General features: G+C 40.6%; 2 protein-coding genes across 9 annotated transcripts in view; one reads left to right on the top strand and one right to left on the bottom strand.

The window, feature by feature from the left end:
• Positions 1-1,458: 1,458 nt before the first annotated feature.
• LOC118413280 (dynamin-binding protein-like) lies at positions 1,459-21,335 on the bottom strand. Of its 8 annotated transcripts, none has more exons than XM_035816537.1 (21): positions 21,196-21,335; positions 17,095-17,247; positions 16,625-16,747; positions 14,936-16,285; positions 14,370-14,552; positions 13,590-13,667; positions 12,668-12,887; positions 11,821-12,091; positions 11,424-11,594; positions 10,573-10,701; positions 9,912-10,266; positions 8,798-8,884; positions 8,069-8,178; positions 7,238-7,442; positions 6,726-6,865; positions 6,305-6,436; positions 5,588-5,767; positions 5,123-5,287; positions 4,640-4,819; positions 4,218-4,419; positions 1,459-4,060 (listed from the first exon to the last, which is right to left on the bottom strand). In XM_035816537.1, the coding sequence occupies exons 2-21, from the start codon at positions 17,237-17,239 to the stop codon at positions 3,702-3,704; spliced, it is 4,785 nt and encodes a 1,594-aa protein (XP_035672430.1). In that variant the 5' UTR covers positions 17,240-17,247; positions 21,196-21,335; the 3' UTR covers positions 1,459-3,701. The 8 variants fall into 8 exon arrangements, with proteins under 8 accessions (XP_035672430.1, XP_035672431.1, XP_035672434.1 ...); XM_035816538.1 differs by lacking the exon at positions 21,196-21,335 and adding an exon at positions 18,956-19,626; XM_035816541.1 differs by lacking the exon at positions 8,798-8,884.
• A 176-nt stretch (positions 21,336-21,511) lies between these two features.
• LOC118413429 overlaps positions 21,512-23,470 on the top strand; it is a gene marked incomplete in the record, with an annotated part of 11,196 nt that continues 9,237 nt past the window's right edge. The window contains 3 exon segments of the mRNA XM_035816801.1: positions 21,512-21,691; positions 22,839-23,006; positions 23,360-23,449. Coding sequence (XP_035672694.1) covers positions 21,641-21,691; positions 22,839-23,006; positions 23,360-23,449 — 309 coding nt within the window.

The raw sequence follows: 23,470 nt of genomic DNA, 5'->3' as shown, positions 1-23,470 counted from the left end.
AATTTGGTTGGATTGATCGAGAACAAATCTTCTCTGTTTTCAGTCGGCTGGAAACACTATCAACGTCAGTCATCTATTGTGATGGCACTGCAATGGTAAACATCACGGAATGCATTTAAGCTGCGGCATTAGCTGTATGTGACGTAAATATCGACCGGGCGTAAAACTATTTCTCATGATATGTTCCAAATCGAAATGTTTATAAATGATGCATAAAATCGTTATCATGATAACGCATCAACCCATGATTTCTATTTCGATGTGAAAAATCTCCAAGAAAAGACACGGGAAACGTCACTTGGATAGCTTCTAATCATGATGTCCTGTGACGTCCTCAGCCTAAAAAAATCATGTTCTGTAATACTCTCATTTATCTAACTAAAGTAACACACCCTTATCTCTTCAACGCCCTCATTTCAGTAATCACAGAAATAATGCAGAAAATGTAGCGGCAATAGAATTGATTAGAATCGGACAACATACACACCAACAGGCAACACACACACACGTCGCCTTGGACTGTATTCCCTTAACCTTAAATTCGTGTCGAGATGAGGACAGTGGCGCTCCACTGTTGGAATACATTAACGAAAGCCCAAGAGGGATATACTGCTCACATTAAGCCTTTTTGTTACTACATAGTCACCCCAAACACGGGCCCTACTCTATCACGGAATAATGATTATTGTTGTTGATCGGGGAGCGACTGACCTGTGGTGACCTGAATGAGAAGGAACGGGGGAACATAACAGTACTGAGCTTGCGCGGAAATACGCTTCCGGCGAAGCCTGTAAATCTTTGTCGGATTTATAACAATAAAACAGTTGCCGGAAGTACTTTCTCCGTACTCGCGTGCGATGTAAACAACTTTATGTATGCGCGAGGCAGGCCCAGGGCACATGACATGAAATCAAGGCCACATAATAGCAAGGTGTATGGCGATCACAAAACGAAAGGGGGCGCTAGTGAATAGTTTGCCATCATAAATTTATTAATCATAGCATTATAATCATCTGGTGTATTTTACCAGCCAGTAGGTACCCAATGAGAAATGAGGCTGTTTATAACGTGGTCGAGGCACCTCCTCGAGCACGAGAACCCCGTTTTACGTCCCTCCCGGAAGACGTTTTTTGGCGGCTCCATACTTTGAAAAAGACATTTCCTATCAAAGGTGAACACTGGTCGCCACCTATTAAACAGTAACATGTAGTGCCATGATGACACCTCGGCCCTCCACTCACTTGCATCCACCGCTGCTAACGTGTATGCGACACACCTTTATTATATAATAATATTGCGACTGGACCGTACAAAGGCGCTTCTTTTCAAAACTGCAACCAGGAAAGATGTTCGAAAAGCTGATGAGATTTTCACTCTCTATAACGTTATATAGATAACGTATGTGAAAGGATGTTTTGCAAATGACACAAGAGAATGCACTGAACCAAGTGTTTTTTTTCTCTCACTGGCTTGCAAATATATTCGTATCAATGTAACCAGATTCAGTGTGGCATTTATGTGCTTATCATATAAGTTGATATATGAAAATACTTTAAAGTACACTTTAAAATCGATGAAAGCTTAAGTACACTTCATCTTCTTCATGTCTTTCTTACCGAAAGCAATTGAATCTTACAAATGATCAGAATTATAGAATAATATCATTCTGTGGTTTTGACCTACTTTTACATACAATGTATATTACATGAGTTTTTCTTCAAACTAAAGTGGATTTGGGGACTGCAGACATATTAGAAATACTGAAGATGCACAGTCAAACCAATGTCTTGACAAAATAATTGAAGTAGTTAATTTTTCGCTAATAATTTGGCAAATTGCAATGCAATACAAACATCACAAAGCAAAACTAGTACATGTATTTGACAGTGGTCTGCCAGTTATTTCTGATCCACGTATGAATACAAAAATCAAACCATGAAAAATAGAAATGCACATATGACACAGCTCAAATACACCACAAGACTATTGTAAACCTTGCAGCACAACAAAAATGACGTGGCTTGTTACCATAACTTGTATCCACTGGAGAGGAGGATCATTTCTCATCCAATTAACAATACTCATTAACATAATGATTATATTCAAACTCACACCCCTCCACTTTTTAATGCCCTCCTCCTATCAAAGGTATTGTTATACAATTCTCCTAACATTACTTCGCTATTAAATTTTGCTATATTTATAAACACAAATAAATGTGACATTACTCTGTATCATCGATGGTAGCATTTTGTACACTTTCCCCAATAAAGTCTCGGGCATGAGACATACACAAGCACACATTCAGTTCATGTGAGCACAAAATACAAACAACAAGGAAAGTCCAAAGTAACAAATAATATCCTTCAAACTGTCAAACCAACAGCTCATTTAGTATACAGTAAATGTTACCAGATGCACTTTAACTGAATTTTGTTTTTTCAAAAATCTACTTCTAAATATCTAAATGATATTCACCATGTTAAATCTAGTTTAATTTGCCACCATCCCCAATACAGGAAAACTCATAGAACTGCTGTAACCAACTCTGGGGCCGTGCAATCTCTTGAGTACTGATATACAGTTCTTAAATAAAATTAAGTTAGTGTTCTCAAACTCATGTCGACTAAGTATAAAGTACATGAGATCTAAAGAAACTGCAGTGATGATCTTTTCTACAGTCACATACCTTGAATAGGCGGCTACAATACAAAACAATCATGGAAACTAACACAACATGAACGAGAAAATTATGAGGTTCTCGTATTTGAGAAGAAAAAAATGTCCCTAGAACAAATTAACCATTGCCAAATTCCTGGTAGAAACTGATATAAAAAAAAGTATATAATACTTTGCTTCACACTTACATATTCATTTACATGTTGTACATGTATGTAGACAATGTTGCACTGAGTACATTTTGCATTCTTCACTGATTATCATGAAAATATACATCTCATCCTGACACTGTGCAGTAAAAATATTACTCATCACAAATTGCTACACAATTTTATCCAACTATTTGATGGACACCAAAGTCCACAGTATAAACTAGCTGGTATGTAATTAGTTTTCCTCAAATAGCAAAAAAATCTTCCAGCCATGATTACATGTACATTGCCATAGTATCCACCTTAACACTCAGACTATGAACATTGACAGCTGCTTTTCTTTCCACATGAATAACAGAATTTCTACTTTCAACAGGGCAAAGTTACAACCATTCTTTAATATCGTAATGTCTGAACATGAAGAAAAAAACAGGAATGTTCACTGTTCACCCAGGTCTAGCTTGTGGCCACTGGTAACTACCCCACCAACTAAACAACATTTGGAGCAGATAGAAGGTGCACAGGTATGAATCTAAGTCTCGAATGAAGCAAAACACCAACCACAATACTACAAAGCCACATTACTATTCTTTAAGACCCAGTTGTTCTGAAGTACATGTACACTGCCATAGTACACTGCAAAACATATTGTCCATTTGCTACAATGTTCTATAGACAATACTTGTACATTTGTGAAGTGGTTTGCCATAATCTTAACTCAAGGATGCATGTGTGTAGCACTAAATCATGAGAGTTCCCTTTCCTTCTAAAAGGGCTCAAAAGCAAGTTCTATGTCTGATTCACAAGGGAAGTCCATGATTGGAGCAATCAAAAAAGTTCTACTCCTGCACACACAGCACAGAATCTGTTTCAAACCTCCCTCCTGTTGAGATAATTGGAGGGTACATATCCCTGTCCCTCCTCATGTTGGACCAACCACCATTCAGGATTTCCTTGCAAGTCATAGGGTTGCAGAACCGTGACAACCTGTCCCTCATGGATTGTCAGTTCTGTCTCTGCACGGGCAGAAAATCCGTACTCCGCATAATACTGGTATGTTGTTTCCTCCGTGTCTGCCCCGGCACTCCCATAGTCCCCAGCACTTGCGTCGTAAGATGGCTGTGTCACTGATGGCTCCGGGCCGAGTAGGTCCATGTCAGGTGCAGCAGTTGCACTGCCACTAGGTGGCGTTTCTGTCACAGGAGTCAGGCAACTTGATGGGACCAAACCTATTGGGACACAGTAAGAAAGTCAAAAGAAATTTGTGTGTCATTCACTATTGCTAAAACAAAATCCAAAATAAGGAGCAAAATGAAAGCAATCATAGTCTTAAAAACCTGTCAAGAGGGGAATCTAAATTACAGAGGGAAAAAATAATAAATCTACCTTTCTGTTCCCCATTGTCAACAAACCAGCGGTCCTGTCCACCCATTGGGTCCTGCTGTTTGATAACCCCTATCAGGTCCCCTTCAGCAATACATAGGTCCATGGGCTGGGTAGGTGTGTGCTGCTTACTGGCCTTATACAGGGAGCCTGGGTACCGGGCTTGGAGCTGGGCTTTCTGTGTGTCAGTCTGGGGACCTCCGCCCTGTAAAACATGAACAGATAGTCATAAGAAACATTCTCAATGATAATGAGCCTGGGACTAGCTTTATGATTGGGTCTTCTATACTATTCAACAATAGAAATGGCACTGGTGAGTTTGGTTTTCATATCTCCTAAAACGTACCTATACCTGAAAGACTAGAAAAACACGAAACATTAACCCTGACTTATCTAAGGTACACAAAAATGTCAAACATCTGTACCTGATCCTGAGCTGGTTCTGCCACAGACTTCCTGCTCTGTTTTCTGTCTCCCTTGTCCGGTCTCTTGGTCCCAAGACCCTGCCCAGCAAAACTGACCGCCGACAGCTGCTCCACAACCTGGCTGTGTCTGGCCTGGAACGTCTCCAGGATGTCATCCCCCTCCGACAGGAGGGCGGGCAGCTGAAGACAACAGAAAAGTTTTTACAATTTACAACTTGCAACTAAAGGAGGTGTACCTCCATCCTAGTGCACAGCTACCAAAAATCAATTTCTTCAGTTACAAATAAGTTTTTGCCACTTTTAAGTGCAAGATCACGTGGGCTGGTTAAAAGGCAATTTCCCAGCCATAAGGAAACGTTCATGCAGACATTTACTTTTTGAGCATTATTTTAGGCTACCCACTCAGGATGATACAAAATGTACATGATGATTATACATGAATGAGACCTTAAGATTGTGGACTGAAGACTATTTGCGTCTTACCTGTAACAAAGCGTAGAGCTCCTTGCGTGCAGCATCCTGGATGTTCCTGTGAGCGATGACAAAGTTCTTGACACAGTCCTGCAGCAAGGCCGTGGACATGGTGTGTAACTTGGGCAGCTCATCAAGCAGCTGGGCATTCAGGGCCTCATACGTGTTCTTAGCAATCTGTGGGACAAGAGGATGTGTAGATGAGACAAGGGACAAGAACATCTCAATGAAAGTACAGTCAAAAACCCCAAAAGACCACTCATGGGACCTATAAAATCTGGTGGACAGGTGGTCACTAATAGATAGAATTTTCAATGCTTGTGTCAATGGAAAATTATCTAAGGCACCATCAGAGAGTGGACTCATTAGACAGGAGGTCCTCATGTGAAGTGAATCACTTGTACAGGTTTGACTGTACATGTACAGAAGAGGTTTCCCATCCAGATCTACTGAGTGAATTTAAGGAGCTGAACTAACCTTCAGGTCCTCCTGAGCCGACCTGCTCTTGTCTGAACCCTTGGCCTTCTCCGAGTTCTTCCTCTTATTGTCGTAGTCTAGCATCTTGTCGTACCTCTTCTGGATCAGCTTGTTGGGAGCCTGGTACATCAACACCAGCGCAGTCAGGGGGCTCACCACTCGCTCTTCCACAAAACTTTTCTGGATAGTTCAGTCAATACATGTACAACATTAATGACATTGTCAAACTGTTAACAGAAGTAACTGATGCCATGAAGTGACAAAAGAACGTGTTAAGTCATAAAATCTTAATACAATCTTGCTAAATAATGAAAACACTGTCAGAAAGAGTGCAACAGGGCTGAGGTTGTATATGATGTTCATTGTAGAAACATGAACACCTCTTACAATTCTGGTATGAACAATGTGAATGTTAGAGGCTATGAAGGAAATATCACTAAGTGATGATTTTTCAGCTTTGAGGATACTACATGTAACGTTAGTTCACCTTTATCCGTAGGGTAACCTATATCCGTTGTACATAAAGATAGGGTATTTCGGGATCATTAAGTCGATGGCAGATAGTTTCACATTGCAATAATTGAAAATCTTGACATTTGAAACCCATGTCGTTGACCTGAAATCTCTAATTACCAATTTTTTTACGAGCAAATCTAGGTTACCCCACGGATTAAGGTGAACTAGCGTTACATGCAACATTATGAAAAGATAACATACATATTTAGGCAGGTGGGTGCTGACAATAGTTCTGTAGGCTGTCCTGTAGTTCTCTATATCCTGCCTGTTGGCCTTCTCAGCATAGAAGTCTGTGATGTCCTCAGCAACCAAAAGCTGTGCCTGAAAACCCTCCTGCAAATATCAAGGTACTACAGTTCAAGAACAGAATGCATTCCATATAAATGTCCATGTATGGCACCTCGGCATTTGCAAAACCTGTAATAGAAGTCTTCTGAGACTTTTATATCCTATTTTTTATTCAGGGCATTCGAGAAACTCAATTGTTATTTTATAGGTACTGATTCACAATGGCCTGATTTTGTTAATAGTAATCCACTACAGGTTAGCTGTATCAAGCATTATTGCAGCAGGATTATGATAAAAGAAGTCTACTACCTCACAATAGAAGTTGTGAGAATACCTGCATCTGCCTGAGGTTCTCACTGACATTCCTGATGAACACCTTGGTGGTTTTCTCCATGTTGTGGAACTTCCTGTCAGCTTCGTTGAACCTCTCATCCATGGTGAGCTCCGACTGGCCCATCATGTGGATCAAACGTCCTGGGCAGGGGGAAGGAAGGTTTGTCATTACTTTGATTACATAGTTACAGCTTAATTGTCTGGTTAAGCTACATTCTGAATCCCTTAGTAAGAAATATAAAACCATAATCATCCAAATATGGCCTACCAGTTTGTTATCTATGATGTTATCTATGGTCATTGCCTGCCTCCATGTTGGAGTTCTTGCTATTCCACAGTATGTTAGTTAATACCATAGTGCATGGAGGAATACAGAAATAACAAGCTCATATTTATCATCCTCAATAGCTAAAAGTAAAGGTAAAGGTAAAGGATAGCTAAAACCATCGTATTTTCTAAAATAACACTCTTTGTCTATGTAACTATGACTACAAATAACTCATCCCATCCCACCTGTGAATCGTGAACCCTTCTTCCGTATGGAATGAAAACTGATCTTGGAGATTTTCTGGCTGAGCGTGACATCATCGTCCACCTTGCGGTACTTCATGACCAGGTCTTTCCTTCTCTTGTCCTCGTTAATCGCCGTGGCGACATCAGTCATCCTGTTGACAGCTGCCAGGATGTTGGCCTTGTCCTGGTGGTCGTCTTCTGTTGTCTGTGGAGGAAGGGCTTATGTTTATGCCTGGCTCTCTTTCCTACTTGTATATCTAACAAAATATCATGTGATTGTATGGGAGTACACATTAGTTGCAGTTATTTGGGAATCTACTGTGTTTAGCAATATTGTAAATGATGACAAAGATTAATCATAATACTTAAGCATTCTCCTACACGGAACCTCACCCATGGCTATGCAAAATACTTTGGGGAGGCTCTACAAGGCTGAGGTTTTCATTTTTTGGTTGTGGCCTCTAACCAGCTGTTGGCCAATCAGAGAAAGGCCTAAATGTTTTCTTTGATCAAGTACTGGATACTATCACTACTACTGAAGACAATTCTCTAACTGCCTGACAGCTGGCTAGAAGACACCCACAGAGGTGGAAACATCAGCCCGGTTTACCAGTGTCTCCCCTAGGTATATTGTATACTATAGGCTGCGACGAGGCTCTGCATACTGGAGAATGTACTTTAGATATGTCTTTCTCCTTTTAGGTAAGATACTTTCTTCTGATAGAAGAACAACAGATTAATAAGACTAAACGGGCATACACACTGCCAGTGGCATCTGATCGGAAAATGGCATTGGATTTAAATTTGATTCCAAAACCTAAAAGCACTCACACTCAGCAGCTCGTTCAGCAGCAGCGGATACTTCAGCACTCTCTGCACGGGTTTGATGAGCAGGGAGCTCAGGTCAATCACTGCCATCCTCCACTTCTCCTTCAGATTCACTACAAATAAAAGTTTCCATTCAGATCAATTCTGCAACAATCTTTCTTTACAACATCACAATCTTCAAATCACTTGCTTATGATCCGACTGTGTAACTCCTTTTTCGGGTCACCTTCAGGAAATTGAGGTTTGAATTTATGTCTCCACAAGTAACATAATCAGAGGGGAGCGTAGGTATAGTTGATGACATTGTTGTATTCTCTTTCATTACAGTTAGATTGATTAGCTCTGATGTCCCGTAGGCAGTGATATCCCTGTGATGATTTGGGTTTGACAGGTAAAGCTACAGCTATGTAGCTCATATGATTGAACTGTTTATCGAGTTTTCTTATGCTGGACTTGGAAGTTGAATGAAGAAGGCATCTACAGTGACTAGAATGTAAGAGTGCTTCTACTGTAAAAATGGTGTGGAAGTGTTCAGGACAGAGAGTAAAAACTACTTCAGATTCTACAGAAGCAATCATCCTAATACAGCAATCAAAAGATTTTGTCTCATCAACTCACGCAGGATAATCAAAGTCAGCACATTTCATGTCATAGGTTGTTTTTTTTTACAGTGATTTCAACAGATTAAAAGATTTGACTACCGTTTCAGCCTGGTGTTGGCTAAACTGATACCTTTATCCAGAGTGGCAGAGTCCAGTGCCTGACCTTCTGATGTTGCATTATTATTCCTCATGCTGACTGCAGTTCCAGGCATCGCCCCTATACGTGTGTAGAGTCAGCAGTCTTTTTAAGCTTTTGTAGTGACAACTTTTAGACGTTTAGCACACTCAGCCAATACTTGCGAGACTGGTTAGCTAGCCACACATAAAGGAAGATAGGACAAAGAGTGAAGACTAGATAATGCTTTTTGCAGCTAAAGGCTGTGAAAAAAAAAATTGGGTTTTGGATCGAATTAGCCGGCGCCAACAACTAGTAAGCAAAGTCCAAACTGATTTTCATACAGCATATCAAATTTTTGGGCCGCACAGCAGCTACTTTGACTAAACTGTGAGTAGAAAGTTTGACTGCATCTTTGCATCTCAACACTGGTGACACTGACACCATTTGCCTATTTGCAATGATTTTATCAACCTCTATCCTTGCCATTGCAAGTGAGTTTCACTTAGGGCACTGCTGGTCACACCAGATTGTTAGTCTTTGTTTGTAATTCCACAGCAAGCACAATCAGCATTTCATTTTCTTGTTTTTTTGTGGCAATTTAAGGATTGCTTTCAGAAGTTGAAGAAAAAGGACATTATTACTCATATTGGTTGAAACACAGTCATTGACAAGAAGCAAGTAAAACATCACGAAAACTCTCTGGAAAGTGGGAAATAGACAAAGGTGGACACTTTGTTAGGCTAGGAGGGAATTTTGATAGACCAAACAAGAGATAATGGAATCAATAGCTGAACTTGGGCTAAAAGTGGCTGTGACTGCTTGCTGAGAAAAACAGCCCCAAGTTCTTGCTTTGGCTCCATGAGGTAACAATTTTCATAACAAGCAAGAAGAGATGGCATCAAATTTGTTAGCTTTCACAAAAACATACAACACATTATGACATTATATCATGATATTAATTATTTTAAAATTGCAATGTATCAGATTCAAAAATTAAACGCAATCCATTTTTTACATTTAGTAGAATCAAGGTAATTGACTTAATCTCAAAGACAACATTCTTGTATCAACTTTACAAGTTTTGTAAAAACAATCTGTCCAAGACCTGATTCACTGACGGACTCACCAAGGCACCTCGTGATGGACTCCTGGATTTCTTCGATCTCTTCATATTTCTCCAAGAGAGCGAGGGCGTCGTCATGGTTACGACAGTACAGCTTGTACGTCTCCTCCAAGTCCTGGGAAAAACTGAGGAACGTCTCGCCGAGCTTCTGCTCCTCGGGATCCACCCCCTCTGCACTCTGCTCCAGAGCAGGGAGGAACCGCTGGGCCAGCTGTTGGACATTCTCGATGTTACCAAACAGGACGTTCATCTCCGCCGTTTGGAGCTTCTCCTCACGCAGGGGGACCAGCATGCCCTGGGTGATCACGTGCAGGTCTCTCACGTAGTCTCGCTCTGTCTGGATGATCTCCTGGACAACCTGGAACAAGGATGGGATAAAAACATTCTTTGGTGTTGATTAAATCTACGAGTGATGTCTACATAGTAGTGTGGACGTTCTTATGTTGTCAGGTGATGAACAGCAAACCAAAGACTGCAGGGCAAGTTTACAACAAAAATTAGACTTTTTGTTTAGATTTTATGCTTCTCTCAAACTTCAGATTTTATACTGCTCTCAGCATTTTACATGTCAAACAATGTACAATAGGAAGATTGATTTAGCACAGAAACATTCTAATCTACATCCTAAGGGACTTAGTTTTAAGATGGTTGTTAGAGAATGTACCCTTTCCCTCTTCTCAGCTTTCTTCCTTCTGATCTCCTCCAGTGAAACCCCAGCGTCTGGCTGTTCTCTAGGAGGCGGAGCGATGTACTTCAGGTTGTCTCTCAACTCATTCAGCTCAGCTGTCAGACCCTGCAAACACACACAAACTCACAACCCTGCAAAGTTCATGTTTGAAAGAACAGCACAGGGAAGATTTTTCACAATGAAAATGCAAAACAACCAGTAGTGCATATCTTGTGAAAGTATTCATGGAACTGGGCAGTCAATGAAATTATTTTACTTTTCTCCAACTTAAATCTTTTACATAGTAAAAATGCAAATGGCAGCTGTACATCAGTGAGAAAATCATATACAGTCCTACCATTAAGTAACAAATGAAATGAATCCTACAACACCCCTAGTTTAGCACCTGTATGCAAAGGGGAAATAAGAACCCTATGGATGTATGAAGTATAACGTTAAACACTGTGCTGTAAGAGCTTGTAACTCTTTAGCGCATTCATACTTTCTAGCAGATCAAAGAAATTCATACTAGCAGATCAGTAACATTTTTGGCATGCTGCTACATGAATGATAGTTTTTATAGTTAGATTCAGAATTAATGGAAAATCTAAAATCAAAAGCAGACTCTGACAGTTACAAAAAGGGCCAGAGTGTTGGGTATGAGAGTAGGCTCATACTTGAAAGGGGTTAAACTACAATGAGAATGATCAAGCATCTACAATGTATGTCTTCATTGGTCTTGTAAGTTTCCATGCATTCTACTGGCATGCATGCAGATGACAGTCAGTAAGTCTGAGAAGGACCAGTAGAGACAGGCAGGTCCTTCTTAATGTCACCTCGTTCTGTACCTCAATGTTGGAATCGCAGAATTCCAAGTTTTCCTGAGCCTGTTCGACCTCTGACCCCTGGGCCGAGGCCAGCTGAGCCTGTAGTTCCTGTTTCTGGCTCTCGTATGCCAACAGGTCAGCCTCGACCTGTGCTATCCTTTCCTGTAGGCTCTGTATCATGCCTTCATCAACCTTTTCAACAGCACAAGGAAAAAGTAAAACACAATAGAAACTTAAAAGAAAAATAACAAAACAAAACAAATCAAATAACCAAACTAAACCTACCCACTAGTCTTGCTCCTTTTGTCCAAGCTCTACTCCACTACGAGGCTATGTCGTCACCATGAGTAGAACACACCTACATAAAGGTGTTATGACAAGAAAAACTCAACACTTTGGTAGATTTGATGACCCTTACCTCTAACCCATCCTCAGCATCCTGCCCATCAAAGCTCTGCCCAAGGTCAATCAGGTCAGCCCCCTTCCTTCCAGGCACTGCCATGCTGTGTGGCCTCTGAGGGACTGATGGCCTTTGACCTCCTGCTGACCCCTGTGGTTCCACAGATGACATTGGCCTTGATGGCACAGGTCCAGTGCCATCCTTTCTCCTGGGAGCAGGCCTGACAGGAGCTGCACCAGAGGAGGAGGGCACCAAGGGGCTGGCCAGGCCTTCTGGGAGTTCCACATACCTGGTTCGACAAAGGATGCTCAAGTGACTGGATTGACAGGTACAAATGTAGCATTTCATCTTTGACTTTGAGCAGTGGTGTAGGCCAAAATTTCAAATGGATGTTCTTACAAACTTGAAAAAAGTATTTTCATTGACAAAAGATACCATTATATAACCCTTAAACTGCCAAAACCGTATATATCCGGCAGACATATACATGCCCTGTATGCCGTGCCCGGTTATAACCGGGATAGCGTATTACCCCGAAGTAGCAGCTTGGCGCGCGTGTAGCGCACGAACCCCGGAAGTTAGGGACTTTGGCCTTGTCCGGGTGTCTCTTTTCGGGGGTCAGCGGCCAACCCTGGCACTAATAGCATTTTATAGGGCTGAAACTCTGGCAGTTTAAGGGTTGACACAAGTGATCATTTTCCCCAGGAACTGCTGATTTAGATCACAATGACATAGAAAGCAAAGTCATCTTTCATGTATAATCTCCACATATTCAGTATAAAATATTATTAAAAACACAAATCCAATGCAATACATTTTCATGTTAAGGACAGTAAATATTTTGAACTAAACTGCAAGTTCTCACCATATGGTGTTGCGCTGCCTGGGAATAAGTGGGGAGGGGGGCCTCTGGATATTTCTGGCCTGAGAAGGAGGTGGGGGCCTCTTGGGTTGAGCTGGTCGGGGTGGGGGTACCTTTCTCTGGGGCTGTGGTACTTGCTGTGGTCTTGGAGGGGCTTTCCTGGATGGTATGGCAGCGGCCGGGGCTGGGGCTGGTTCCTGGGGTTGTGGAGTGTACTGGGCTGCTGAGAGGACAAAGGGGAGCATTTCAAAAGCAAAGCATATTAGAATCTAACTATGATCTAACCTAAGCTACAATGCACATGATAAATATGACATATACTAGCATAAAAAAAGGTAGTTTACGGGACACATACCACTGATCTGTTGGTATGTTTTTTGTCACATTTGATCAAAATATGGCTGTTTAAAAATTTCTCTTTGTGATCATCATACCTTAATTCAGGCAAAAAATATCTTTGATTAGTAATTTTTGTTGACATTCTAAATTTTTGATGACATTCTGAAGAACATTCAGGAAAATATGTACCATATTGTCCCTACAAGTTACATTTTGCGTATGTCTATCTTGTTTCTAAGAGACAGCAATGTATGATATTTCCATAACACACACACACCAAGAACTACCCCAGAGTTGTTTGGGACAATACTCACAGTATAACACACAAACCAAGAACTAACCCCAGAGTTGTTATGGACAGTAGTCACAGTACAACACGCACACACCAAGAACTAACCATAGAGTTGTTAGGGACAGTATGCACAGTACAACACACACACACCTAGAACGAACCCTACAGTTGTTGGGGACAGTGCTCACAGTACAACACACACCAAGAACTATAACCCCAGAGTTGTTAGGGACAGTACTCACAGTACAACACATACCAAGAACTAACCCCAGAGTTGTTAGGGACAGTACTCACAGAAGAGCATGAGGTTCAGATTAATAAGAGTGTCAACAGAAGAGTCATAAGTGTGCCGAGGTCTGGACCTCCAAGTGGCTTGCAGTACAGAGAAAGAAGAACAGGGGAAAGGTGAGATCATCATCACACAAGTCGTGCAAAGTAGTGGTGTTCAAAAGCATGCATTTGCATTATTTGTGTCCTTGTGAGTAATAGAATTAGTAGATTAAACAGTCAATTGACATTAGCATAGGCTGATGCAGAGAACAGGACAAAGAGAGTTTGTTGATAGCCTCGTTATCATATTGATTCAATTTTGCTGAACACTGCTAGCAACCACTGTTTCAGCACCCAAAAGATGACATAACTACAGTACATGTAGTATGATATAGATACCATATGTGTACAAATCAGTGTCTTATTCTACTACTACAGCACATTTCAAGTGAGCATAGAATAGGATTGAAGGAATTTGAGTCAGTTTCTGACAGATAATGACCAAAAGGTTGTAAAGTTTGACCATATCCAACTTTCTACACATAAAGAGTAGAACAATTGTCCTATCTGTCTAACAAGGTGTGCATTTTCCGACACAACAGGTGGTTCTTTGCATAGAATTAAGCAAACTCTCATTTGTCAAATTTCTTTTAGAAGATCAATTAATGAAAAGAAAACACACTTACATGGGAAAATTTCCATGTACAATTCTAAAATCAGAATTTGATAACAGCTATGTTATCTGTTTGTACCCCCTTGCATGATGGCATATGCCCTGTCATGATTTGAATCAGCAAGACATACCAGGCAGTGTGGCAGACTGCCTCTGCCCTGTCAGGTCTTCCTGACTGTACCCTGAGCTGTAGCCTGATGTGTCAGAGTCCAGGCTCATGCGGGAAGGCCCCAGGCTGGCCTGAACAGCAGCAAAAGGGCCGTGACTAGCAGCAGCGGTGGCTCGCATAGGCTTTTGGTCCAACACCTTCACCCCTGCGGAACAGTACCTTGTCAAGCTAAGACTTGCAACTACAAGTACCTGAAGATGTGGGCCAAGCAGCACACCATTATGTCTTACTTAATGAGTAGGAGGAAGATTTCTTGTTGTAATATAGCATCTTATAGATGCTAATCATGCAAGTTAAGACCCATCTTACTATGTGACACAAGGAAACCCTGAGGGACAGCCATTAAGTATCTATCACCTGTACTCTGAGGTATCCGGTTCTCATAATGTATCAAAGTAGGTCTTAGTAATCCATGCATGGAACACAGTTGGACAGACATACCAAGATTGATTAATATAGGACAGAAGGGTCATTTTGTATAGGTGATGTCACAAAAAGCACTATGCAACCATGTACAACCTTCCTTACCTGAGGGTTTTTCAGCTGTGACTGTGGGCTTCCCTGATGGTTTAGGTTTCAGGTCAGGTTTTGGCTTGACCCCTGGTTTGTCAGGTTTGTTTAATTGAGGCTTATTTTCCATAGTGGTCTTTGAGTGTTCCACAGTCCTTGCCATTTCTGGTTGTGTTTCAGAAGGCGCTGGTGTATGAGAATCCTTATAACTGCCATCCATGATGTGTAAGTAAGACGCAGGGCAAACTCCAGCCTGGCCAGCCTCATCTTGAACCTCCATCCAATCCTTATCGACCACACGTATGATCTTGTATAGTTGGTCTGGGACAAGTCTGATATCTGCCTCTACACTGGGTTCAAACTCAAACAAAGCCCTGGCATACTTCCCTGAATTTGTGTCTTGCTGTGACTTGTCATTTAAGTCCTTCCCTTCTGTTTCACTGCCTGGTTTTATCACTTCCAGATAGCCAACAGGTACAAGCCCACTGTCACCTGTCGGCTTCCTTGCTTCAAACCAGTCTGAATCTACTTTGCTAATGATTGTGACTGTTTCTCCCTCCTCCAGAGGGAGGTCTGTCCTTTCTGCAGCATCGAATCTGAACAAGGCACGTGCTGTCTGCCCTGCATAGGGGTCATGAACGGAAGGCTGCCCACTTTCTGACATTCTAACAGATTCCTGCTGGCTCTTCGTGTCACCAGTTTGCAACGGATCTTGGGATGTCCCAGCATGCCCTGCCTGCAGAGCATCCTGGGTAATCTCATTCCCCTCGTCATCAAACCGAGGCAGATCAATGATTATCTCAACAAAGGTTGCCGGGAAGATTCCTATATCTCCATCAAGCTCGCCCTCTATCCAGTCTCCATCATATCTATTCAACAGTGTGATTTTGTCACCCTCCTTGAATGTTAGTTCTGAACTGTCTTTACCCTGGAATGGGAAGATTGCCCTGGCACATGGCATTTCATCCTCGTCCTCAGATTCAGAATCTGAATCATCTGAGGGCAAACTGTCTACTATACTCTGTGTCTGTCCCTTTAGTGGAGTTAAAAGTTTCACAAAGGCTGAGGGGAAAATTCCAGTCCTGCCGGCTATTTCCCCCTCATACCAGTCCTGGTCCACTACTCTGGTGATATTGACAATATCTCCTTGGTACAGAGTTAACTCTTCATCCAGCTGAGCCTGCAGGTCCTGTAAGACCTCTGCCTGCCCAAGGACGCCTTCTGCCTTATCTGCGGTGATGGCACTTTCCTGAGATCTGGGGGCAGGGAGGTCTTTGCAGAACAGAGAAGGGAAGATGCCTGTTTTGCTTCTACACTCCCCTCTGTACCAGTTTCCATCTATATCTTCTGTGATGAGAATTATGTCCCCTATAGAAATAAGAATATATGTACACTGTCAGTCATTTTTAATGCCAGTTCACTGTTATCTGCTGGGTGACCCATAGCTGTTGTTTTTAAGAATAGGGTATTCAGGGATATCAAGTCGATGGACGGTGGTTTCAAACTGCAATATTTTGAAAATATTGAAGTTTTACACAGGTCCTAATGATCAATGGGTTAATACCTTGGATCTATATTGTCATTATCACATCTGATAAGTATGACATTGGACCGAAGAAGAATAGAATTGGATAAAGAAAATTTTCACCAATCATTATCACAGTGTCGGAAAAGCTCACTTATACAGCAGAATTACATGTCATGTACCTTTTCTAATGTCCAAGTCTCCTTCTTGTTGTGCAGGGAAGTCTTCTACTCCAACCGCCAGTCTCTGTCCAGGTCTGACAGCAGGCACAGGGACTTGTTCCACAAAGTTACATGGGAAATTTCCTGGAAAAAAGTCAAAGACCTTGTATACTATGGCTTAGTGTCTTTAAAGAAAAGGGAAAGGTTTTAGCTTAAGGCCAGAATCAGAAATGCTGCTAACAATGTTAAAACCTATTATGCTTAGAGGGCCCAAACTGCAAATCGTTGGAGTTCAAATTTCTCCCTAGATTGACCGTGTACACAAATATAAATGCAACTTCAGCAATGTACATTATTGAATTTGCAATAAAACATCAATTCGCAATCGCAGAAGACAGGACAGTTAGAATCCTTCAAGGGCCACTACACAAGTTGCCAACTTTCATGGAGACAATGACTTAAAATACACAGCTAATGTGATGTCTTCCCACCTGACATGCTGTCCAGTTCCCCTTTCAGCCAGTCCTGGTTGACCTGTCGCACCACTCGGACCACATCGCCCGTCCGGAGAGACAGCTCTCCTGGCTCGTAGGTCTCAAAGTCAAACAGAACACGGACATAGCTGCCTGGCTCCATGCTCAAACCTGGAAAAGAATACACAATTTTGAACATTGCGGTACACACATGGAAAGTACACCCTTTGTAAGACAATTTGTGTATGTAGAGAAGCAAGTCAAGGTTATTTGATCCTGACCTCTATATGCCAACCTTGTTGTCTAGGACAGATTTACTAATCAAACAGAACTTAAGCTGGTACAATGACATGAGGAAGCAAAAACAAACATTGCATGCAGCATTTAAGTCACATTGCCCTACTGTTAGAATTCCTTGCATAATTAGTCATTTTTTATCTGGTATCAGTAGCATAGGTGAAAAATCAAAAAGTACAGTAACAGTTACAAATAGTGATACTGGCCCAGGATGTTAAGGCAGGCTCAGCTGATAAACTGTACCATGAACAGACTTTCAAGCATTTCCCATGAAAAACAGGAAATGGTGATCAACAGATACAAGAAGACACAACAGTTCCAATGTTTGCCAAAACAGAAGAGTTTTCACATCCTTTATGACAGGCAACATACAGTTTAGTAAGAACATTTCATGCTTATACAGTTTGTAGTTAGATAGCAAATTTCTTCAAGGTAAATTCACTCTTAGGTAGTATTTGTGCAATATATAAAGCCAGATGACTTTCTACACTTTTGCATTTTCTTTGATTTATAGTTAGAGCTGCTTTAATCTTGAAAAGTAGTAAAATACCTGACATGGTTACAACTTACCTGTAAAATACACAACAGGGCAATTAGTATGTAAAATATCTCTAACACAACTCACATATTCTGATTATGAGAAACATTACACCCAATGCCTTGGTGCCTAACAGGCAGAACTATGCAGCTGCCATTCTGCACCAGGTAAATACTGCAAACCAGTTCTGTGTGACAAGAGGCTTTGTGCCTGGGTGCTTGGAAGCCTGGGGTGTATCCACTTTCACAACATCTCTTGGTGGGATTTGAAAGGCCAATAGTAGTTTCTCAGCCAGGTTAGTTTGGGTGATCCAGGGAAAAAGGAGGGATGGTCAATGGGCTCAGAAAATCTTCACTGAAGAGTTTACTATTACCATTAAGATGTTACAGTGACATACATTGTGGATTTTCTACCTTTTTATACACATCTAAATCTACAACACAGTCCAACAAAAAATCATTCTGACTTAAATCAAAGACCCTCTCTTACAGAAAAGAAGGCTTTATCAGCAGTTAGCAGCAATGGATCCTTTTTTAGCAAGAGTATCCAGCAAACAACTACATGTATGGTCCGACTGTTCACTCCAACTCAACTAAACAATTCCTTTTGTGTAACACCGTGAGCCTTGTTTTGTCTAGTGCCTGTTAAGTAAAATGTAACCCATTAAATTCAGGTGGCTTTGACCATGGACTTCAGACTAATCAGGATAAAAGGAAGACGATCAATTTTATGTTCCCAGTATGCAACAATCCAGAAGATAGATCAAATAGAACACGAAAAAAAAAACATTGACAATGGTTAAGCCATGCCACATGTACATATGTATCTAATCTACATGTTCTTAATTCCTGGAATGTTCAAGTACAGTGTAATAAGCAGCAGGACTGGGAACATTTGACTGGACGGATCTCTAAAAGTAAAACACTATATTTGTAACCAGAATAATATGTTTTAGTATGTCACTCACACATAGTAAACAGTACCCTAGCAACATATGCTGAATACGTAAAAGTAAAAAACTATTTAAACATTCAAAGATCCCACCTCTGACACAAGCATTACAAAATGCAGCTGGACACTTTTCTGTGCAACAGTTCAAATCATACAGTAGATGATAGTCATCTTTGGATCCGATAGGAACTGAATGACAATGGAACCTGAAACGTGAAACAGTCACCTAACAATGCCCCCTAATAATCAATATTATTGTCACCTTTACTTCAGGGCCGTAAACAACAGTGAACTTTGACATCTTGTTCCAATCGATTGTTTGAATGACTCAAAGACTTCTACTGGGTCTTGTTGTCCTTTGGTTCTACACACATATTCCAACTTTGGAGTTCTATAAACAGCAATCTTCCTTGCACATTGGTCCATTGTTGTAGTCCAAAATATAATGATGGAAATTCTTGAAATTGGGCAAGTTTGGAAGCATCCAAATCAGACACATGACAACCCCAAAGCAGCTATCACTGTTTGCTCTACTGATAGACGGCTGTGTGACAAACACTGCTTGATAAGATAGGCACATACCATACAACATGTGATCATCAAGACCCCTAATCTGTACTTCAGACTTACCAACTTTTGTACAGAAAACAGTTAGAGTTTATCTGCTATACTAAGAACAATATCTTCTGCATGTAGATGACAAGATGTACTAATGTGCATGGCTGGAAACCTTTCTTTTTTGCGTACTTAAGTACTACTACTAATTACCCTGGCAGCCAATGTTGACTGTGGAAAACTTAATGAATATCTGGCAAACACTAACTCTAAATGATAAGTGCATCAGATAAAAAACATGGATAGGCAACATGTTAAATCTGGGGAGACCCTTCCAAGAGCTTCTTAGCTATAAACTGTAATTCCAGATTTTATATACATGAACCAGTATGCAATAAAGACATTGTGCGGAGGATTTATTTAAAAACAAAAATATCAATTGCCTGCAGTCAGAGAAGGCCAGCAATCAGCGACCCAGTACAAAAAGAAATGGCCAGCAAAAGTGTATTATGAGCCCTCAAAAAGGCCCCAGATAGCCTGCTACTAGTATGGAGGCTAGAGCCAAACAGTGGTGCAGAAAAAGTGTTTTACTTTGAAAAAAGTGTTGTACTATCAAAAAAGTGTGGTTTTGATTTATGCAAATGCGTTGATAGTACCACTTTTTTCATAGTACCATTATTACTTTTATGCACTATGGGTATATAAACACATTGGTGTGGGGTAGTGGCCATGTTCTAATTGTTTTCTAAATACAGTGCTTCAAATATATACCAGAGCTTCATGACCCATACAGGCCCCTATTGTTATGTTCACTGAAACATGTCGAATATTGTTGATAAGTATTCCATACAACACTTCAGTTACCATGATGTCTTTCATGTGACTGGTTGGCAGGAAGTATACCAAAGACTGTTCACATTGTACCAACAACCTCCTTGAATGTACTGTACTGTATTGGTCATGTTTACAAGTCCATTATCATGTTAACTATGGCGTACATGCTAGATCCCTGTTCTTTGTCCTTATTTAGATGAACTCCACTGAAGAGTTTTTGGGACTGTAAATAAATGCAATTATGCAAATGTGACTAAATATCTTTCCTGATAAGTGAAATGGTACATTGTGACACTAGTACATATTTCTTCATTGACCATTTGTATCTTCTGATAATCTGAAAATAGCATTTGTGGATCAAGGAGATCTGTGTTGGACCAAGGACGTTATATCAGATATGACGTCCTTGGTTTGACGCAAAGTCGTTCACACAATGCTGATAAATACACTAAATGGATTAAGAATTGGATGATTTTACAAACATACGCTTTACAGATATATATGGCTAATTCAAGTACTTGGGATTGTGTGTTAGCATTATGATCTACTACGTGTACTCTAAGAAACCGTGGAGAAGAAGAAGGAGTAGTGAACAAAACTTAAAAAGCCAGTGCAACATGTTGGTAACGTTTAGGTTCAACATGGATCAACGTTTGCTGCTATCGGACTGAGCTGAGCGCTTTGCCGCTGTGCTGGGATCAAGGCAGTGAAGTGAACGTGACAGGTGTACCTGCAGATCGATATGAATAAATTCCTCACATCGTTAACAGTCCCACCACACCTGGTTTCCCGTCCTTCCTACCTGTGCACTTCCGTTCGACCTGATTTGGTCACCTGGATCACAACCATTCACCAAACTTGGAGGCATTTCGTCAAATTTCACGCAAAAAACAAACTCAACAGGAAGAAACACACATCATATATGCTTCAAGGGGATGGCTTACCTCAGAAATGGCCGAATTTGCAGTGAAATGCCTTCGAAAAGGTGGAGACAAGCGCAGAACACCTACAAACCACTGACAGCCATCTTACTGACCTTTAGTGACCTCGATTAGATACCTCTCTGTTCAGCCTTTTCTTTTTTACGTGCCTGTTATAATTTACAAAACAAATATGCAATAGATATCAAATTTTAGTTAATTACACTAAAATGTAATTGAAAATTTTATTTTTTGAAAGTCTTATCATTATTCTCTTTGTATGTGTGTTTAGGTTGCAAAGATTTTAGGAAATATTGAATCTTGATGGCGCAGACTTTTGAGGGCAGCCCAAGTGAATTTGGGCTAATCGAGGCCCCGCCAACAGGGAAAGGGGGAGGGTACTTTTCTGGTCTGTTTTTCTTGGGCATATTCTTGTATTTTGTTGCCAAAGATCAATGGATGTAGAACAATGGCTTTCAACAGACCTACCGAAGCTCAGTGTCACATGCTGGTCAATGAGGTTGGTGAAAAATACCGTTAAATTCGAACATATGTTGTGTGCCAGTCAGGTCTGTCATATGTGACGATGTTGACATGTTCAAGATGCTGATCATGACCCAGACTGGCCAAAGAGTTCTGTTATTCCTGGCCTAGGTGAACGCAGTTCACGGTTGTTAGACATTAATATTTTGAGATTTATTACTGCTTATTTTTCTTAACAACCCGGTAACCGTTATATATACTATAATGAATATGCTTTATAAAAAGTCATGAGGGAAAATTGTTTCTGTGTTTGGAGGACATGCATCAATGCATGTGTTTATGATAACATATTGACTGATGCATGTGTGGTGTTCAGAGCAATGGACAAGTAGGCAGTTGTAGTTGTGGTACTTCTACTAGTATTTCGGCACACATAAGTAGTGGCCCTAATATACATGCACATGCAAGTTTTTTTTTTTTGTATTTGAAATATGTAGTACCCAATTATTTTTGAGATCAATTTTGAGTTTAATATTTTTAAGTTTCTAGAAATTACATTTGTCACTTACAGTACAGGGCCAGCCGTACAATTTTTTTGTTTTGTTTTGTAAGCTCTGACCATACGAGCGATCGCAATGATGTCTGTTGTATGCAAGAAGCAGGTGTTTTGCAAAATATGTAGTTTCATAGTCTGTGTAACGCAAACTCCGCTATCCGGATTAAATCAGGCTAGTATTTTCACATTAACCAGTAATTGGATCTGATAATTTGAATATCAATTTTTAATCCAATCTACTGACATTCTGGTAGGCAGTAGCTGGCGAATACCCTGGATATAAACAACAACAGCGACCGCTTTTATTGCATTGACCACCAGGTGTTACAGTATTTGATATATATATGCATAAATACATTTTTGTATCTGCTACATATGTATACATAATGAGCCTAATAAAGCAGGTGAATTGAATGTTACCTGCTGGGCAATAGGCCTTTGACAGATTATTAAATACATCTATCTGTCTGTCAATTAAGCAATAAAGAGCTGTTTTTAGAATTTATCAATTTTGCTTGGTTGGACTTAAAATATGTTGAAGGCCCATTTTACTGATTATGTTAAGAATCAAACTTGATTGATGGATGGGCTGTGAAATGTGTACTTCCCTCCACATGTACTCTGGCAGTACCAGGCATGTAAAAGGAAACTGGAAAGTAAGAAGGAGGCCCTTGTCATCATGGCCAGGGAACTGGAGAACACCCAGAAAGAGCGGGACCAGTTCAAGCTGATGGCTGACCAGCTGAGGGAGAGGTATCAGACTCTCAGGAAGAGATATGAAGAAAAGGAGAGGAGGGTAAGACTGTACATTGTACTTTTCTAATGTATGGCATTTCTGGAAAGATTTGATTGCATCATGGAAATTGAAAACATGAGCTGGTTAAAGAAATATAGGAATATGTTCAAGGCAGAAAAAAAAACATATTAAGAAACATCATACATTGCTGTAACTTTTTTATTTTCTGACCACTTTGATATGTTGTTTTGTTATATACATGTATCATGTAACTTTCTGCATATCTCTCATATTTGTCCCTTTTTCTAGTATGATATTTTTTTTGTTATGATTATGAGTTATGTTCACTTTTTTTGTTTTCCATTTTTCTGTCTTCTTGCCTGGACATGTGTACCATCCTGACATGATGACAGGATGTGTCTGTTTTCCCCCAACAGGCCAAATCTCCCACCCGAGCATCAGACTCCCTGGACCCATCACAGTTCAGTGATACCAGGAGCAAGGTGAGAAAGCAACAAAACTAT

The sequence above is a fragment of the Branchiostoma floridae genome, chromosome 4 (genome assembly GCF_000003815.2).
Source record: "Branchiostoma floridae strain S238N-H82 chromosome 4, Bfl_VNyyK, whole genome shotgun sequence".
Lineage (NCBI taxonomy): Eukaryota > Metazoa > Chordata > Leptocardii > Amphioxiformes > Branchiostomatidae > Branchiostoma > Branchiostoma floridae.
Note: the sequence above shows the minus strand (reverse complement) of the source record. Positions and strands in the feature narration are given on the sequence as shown.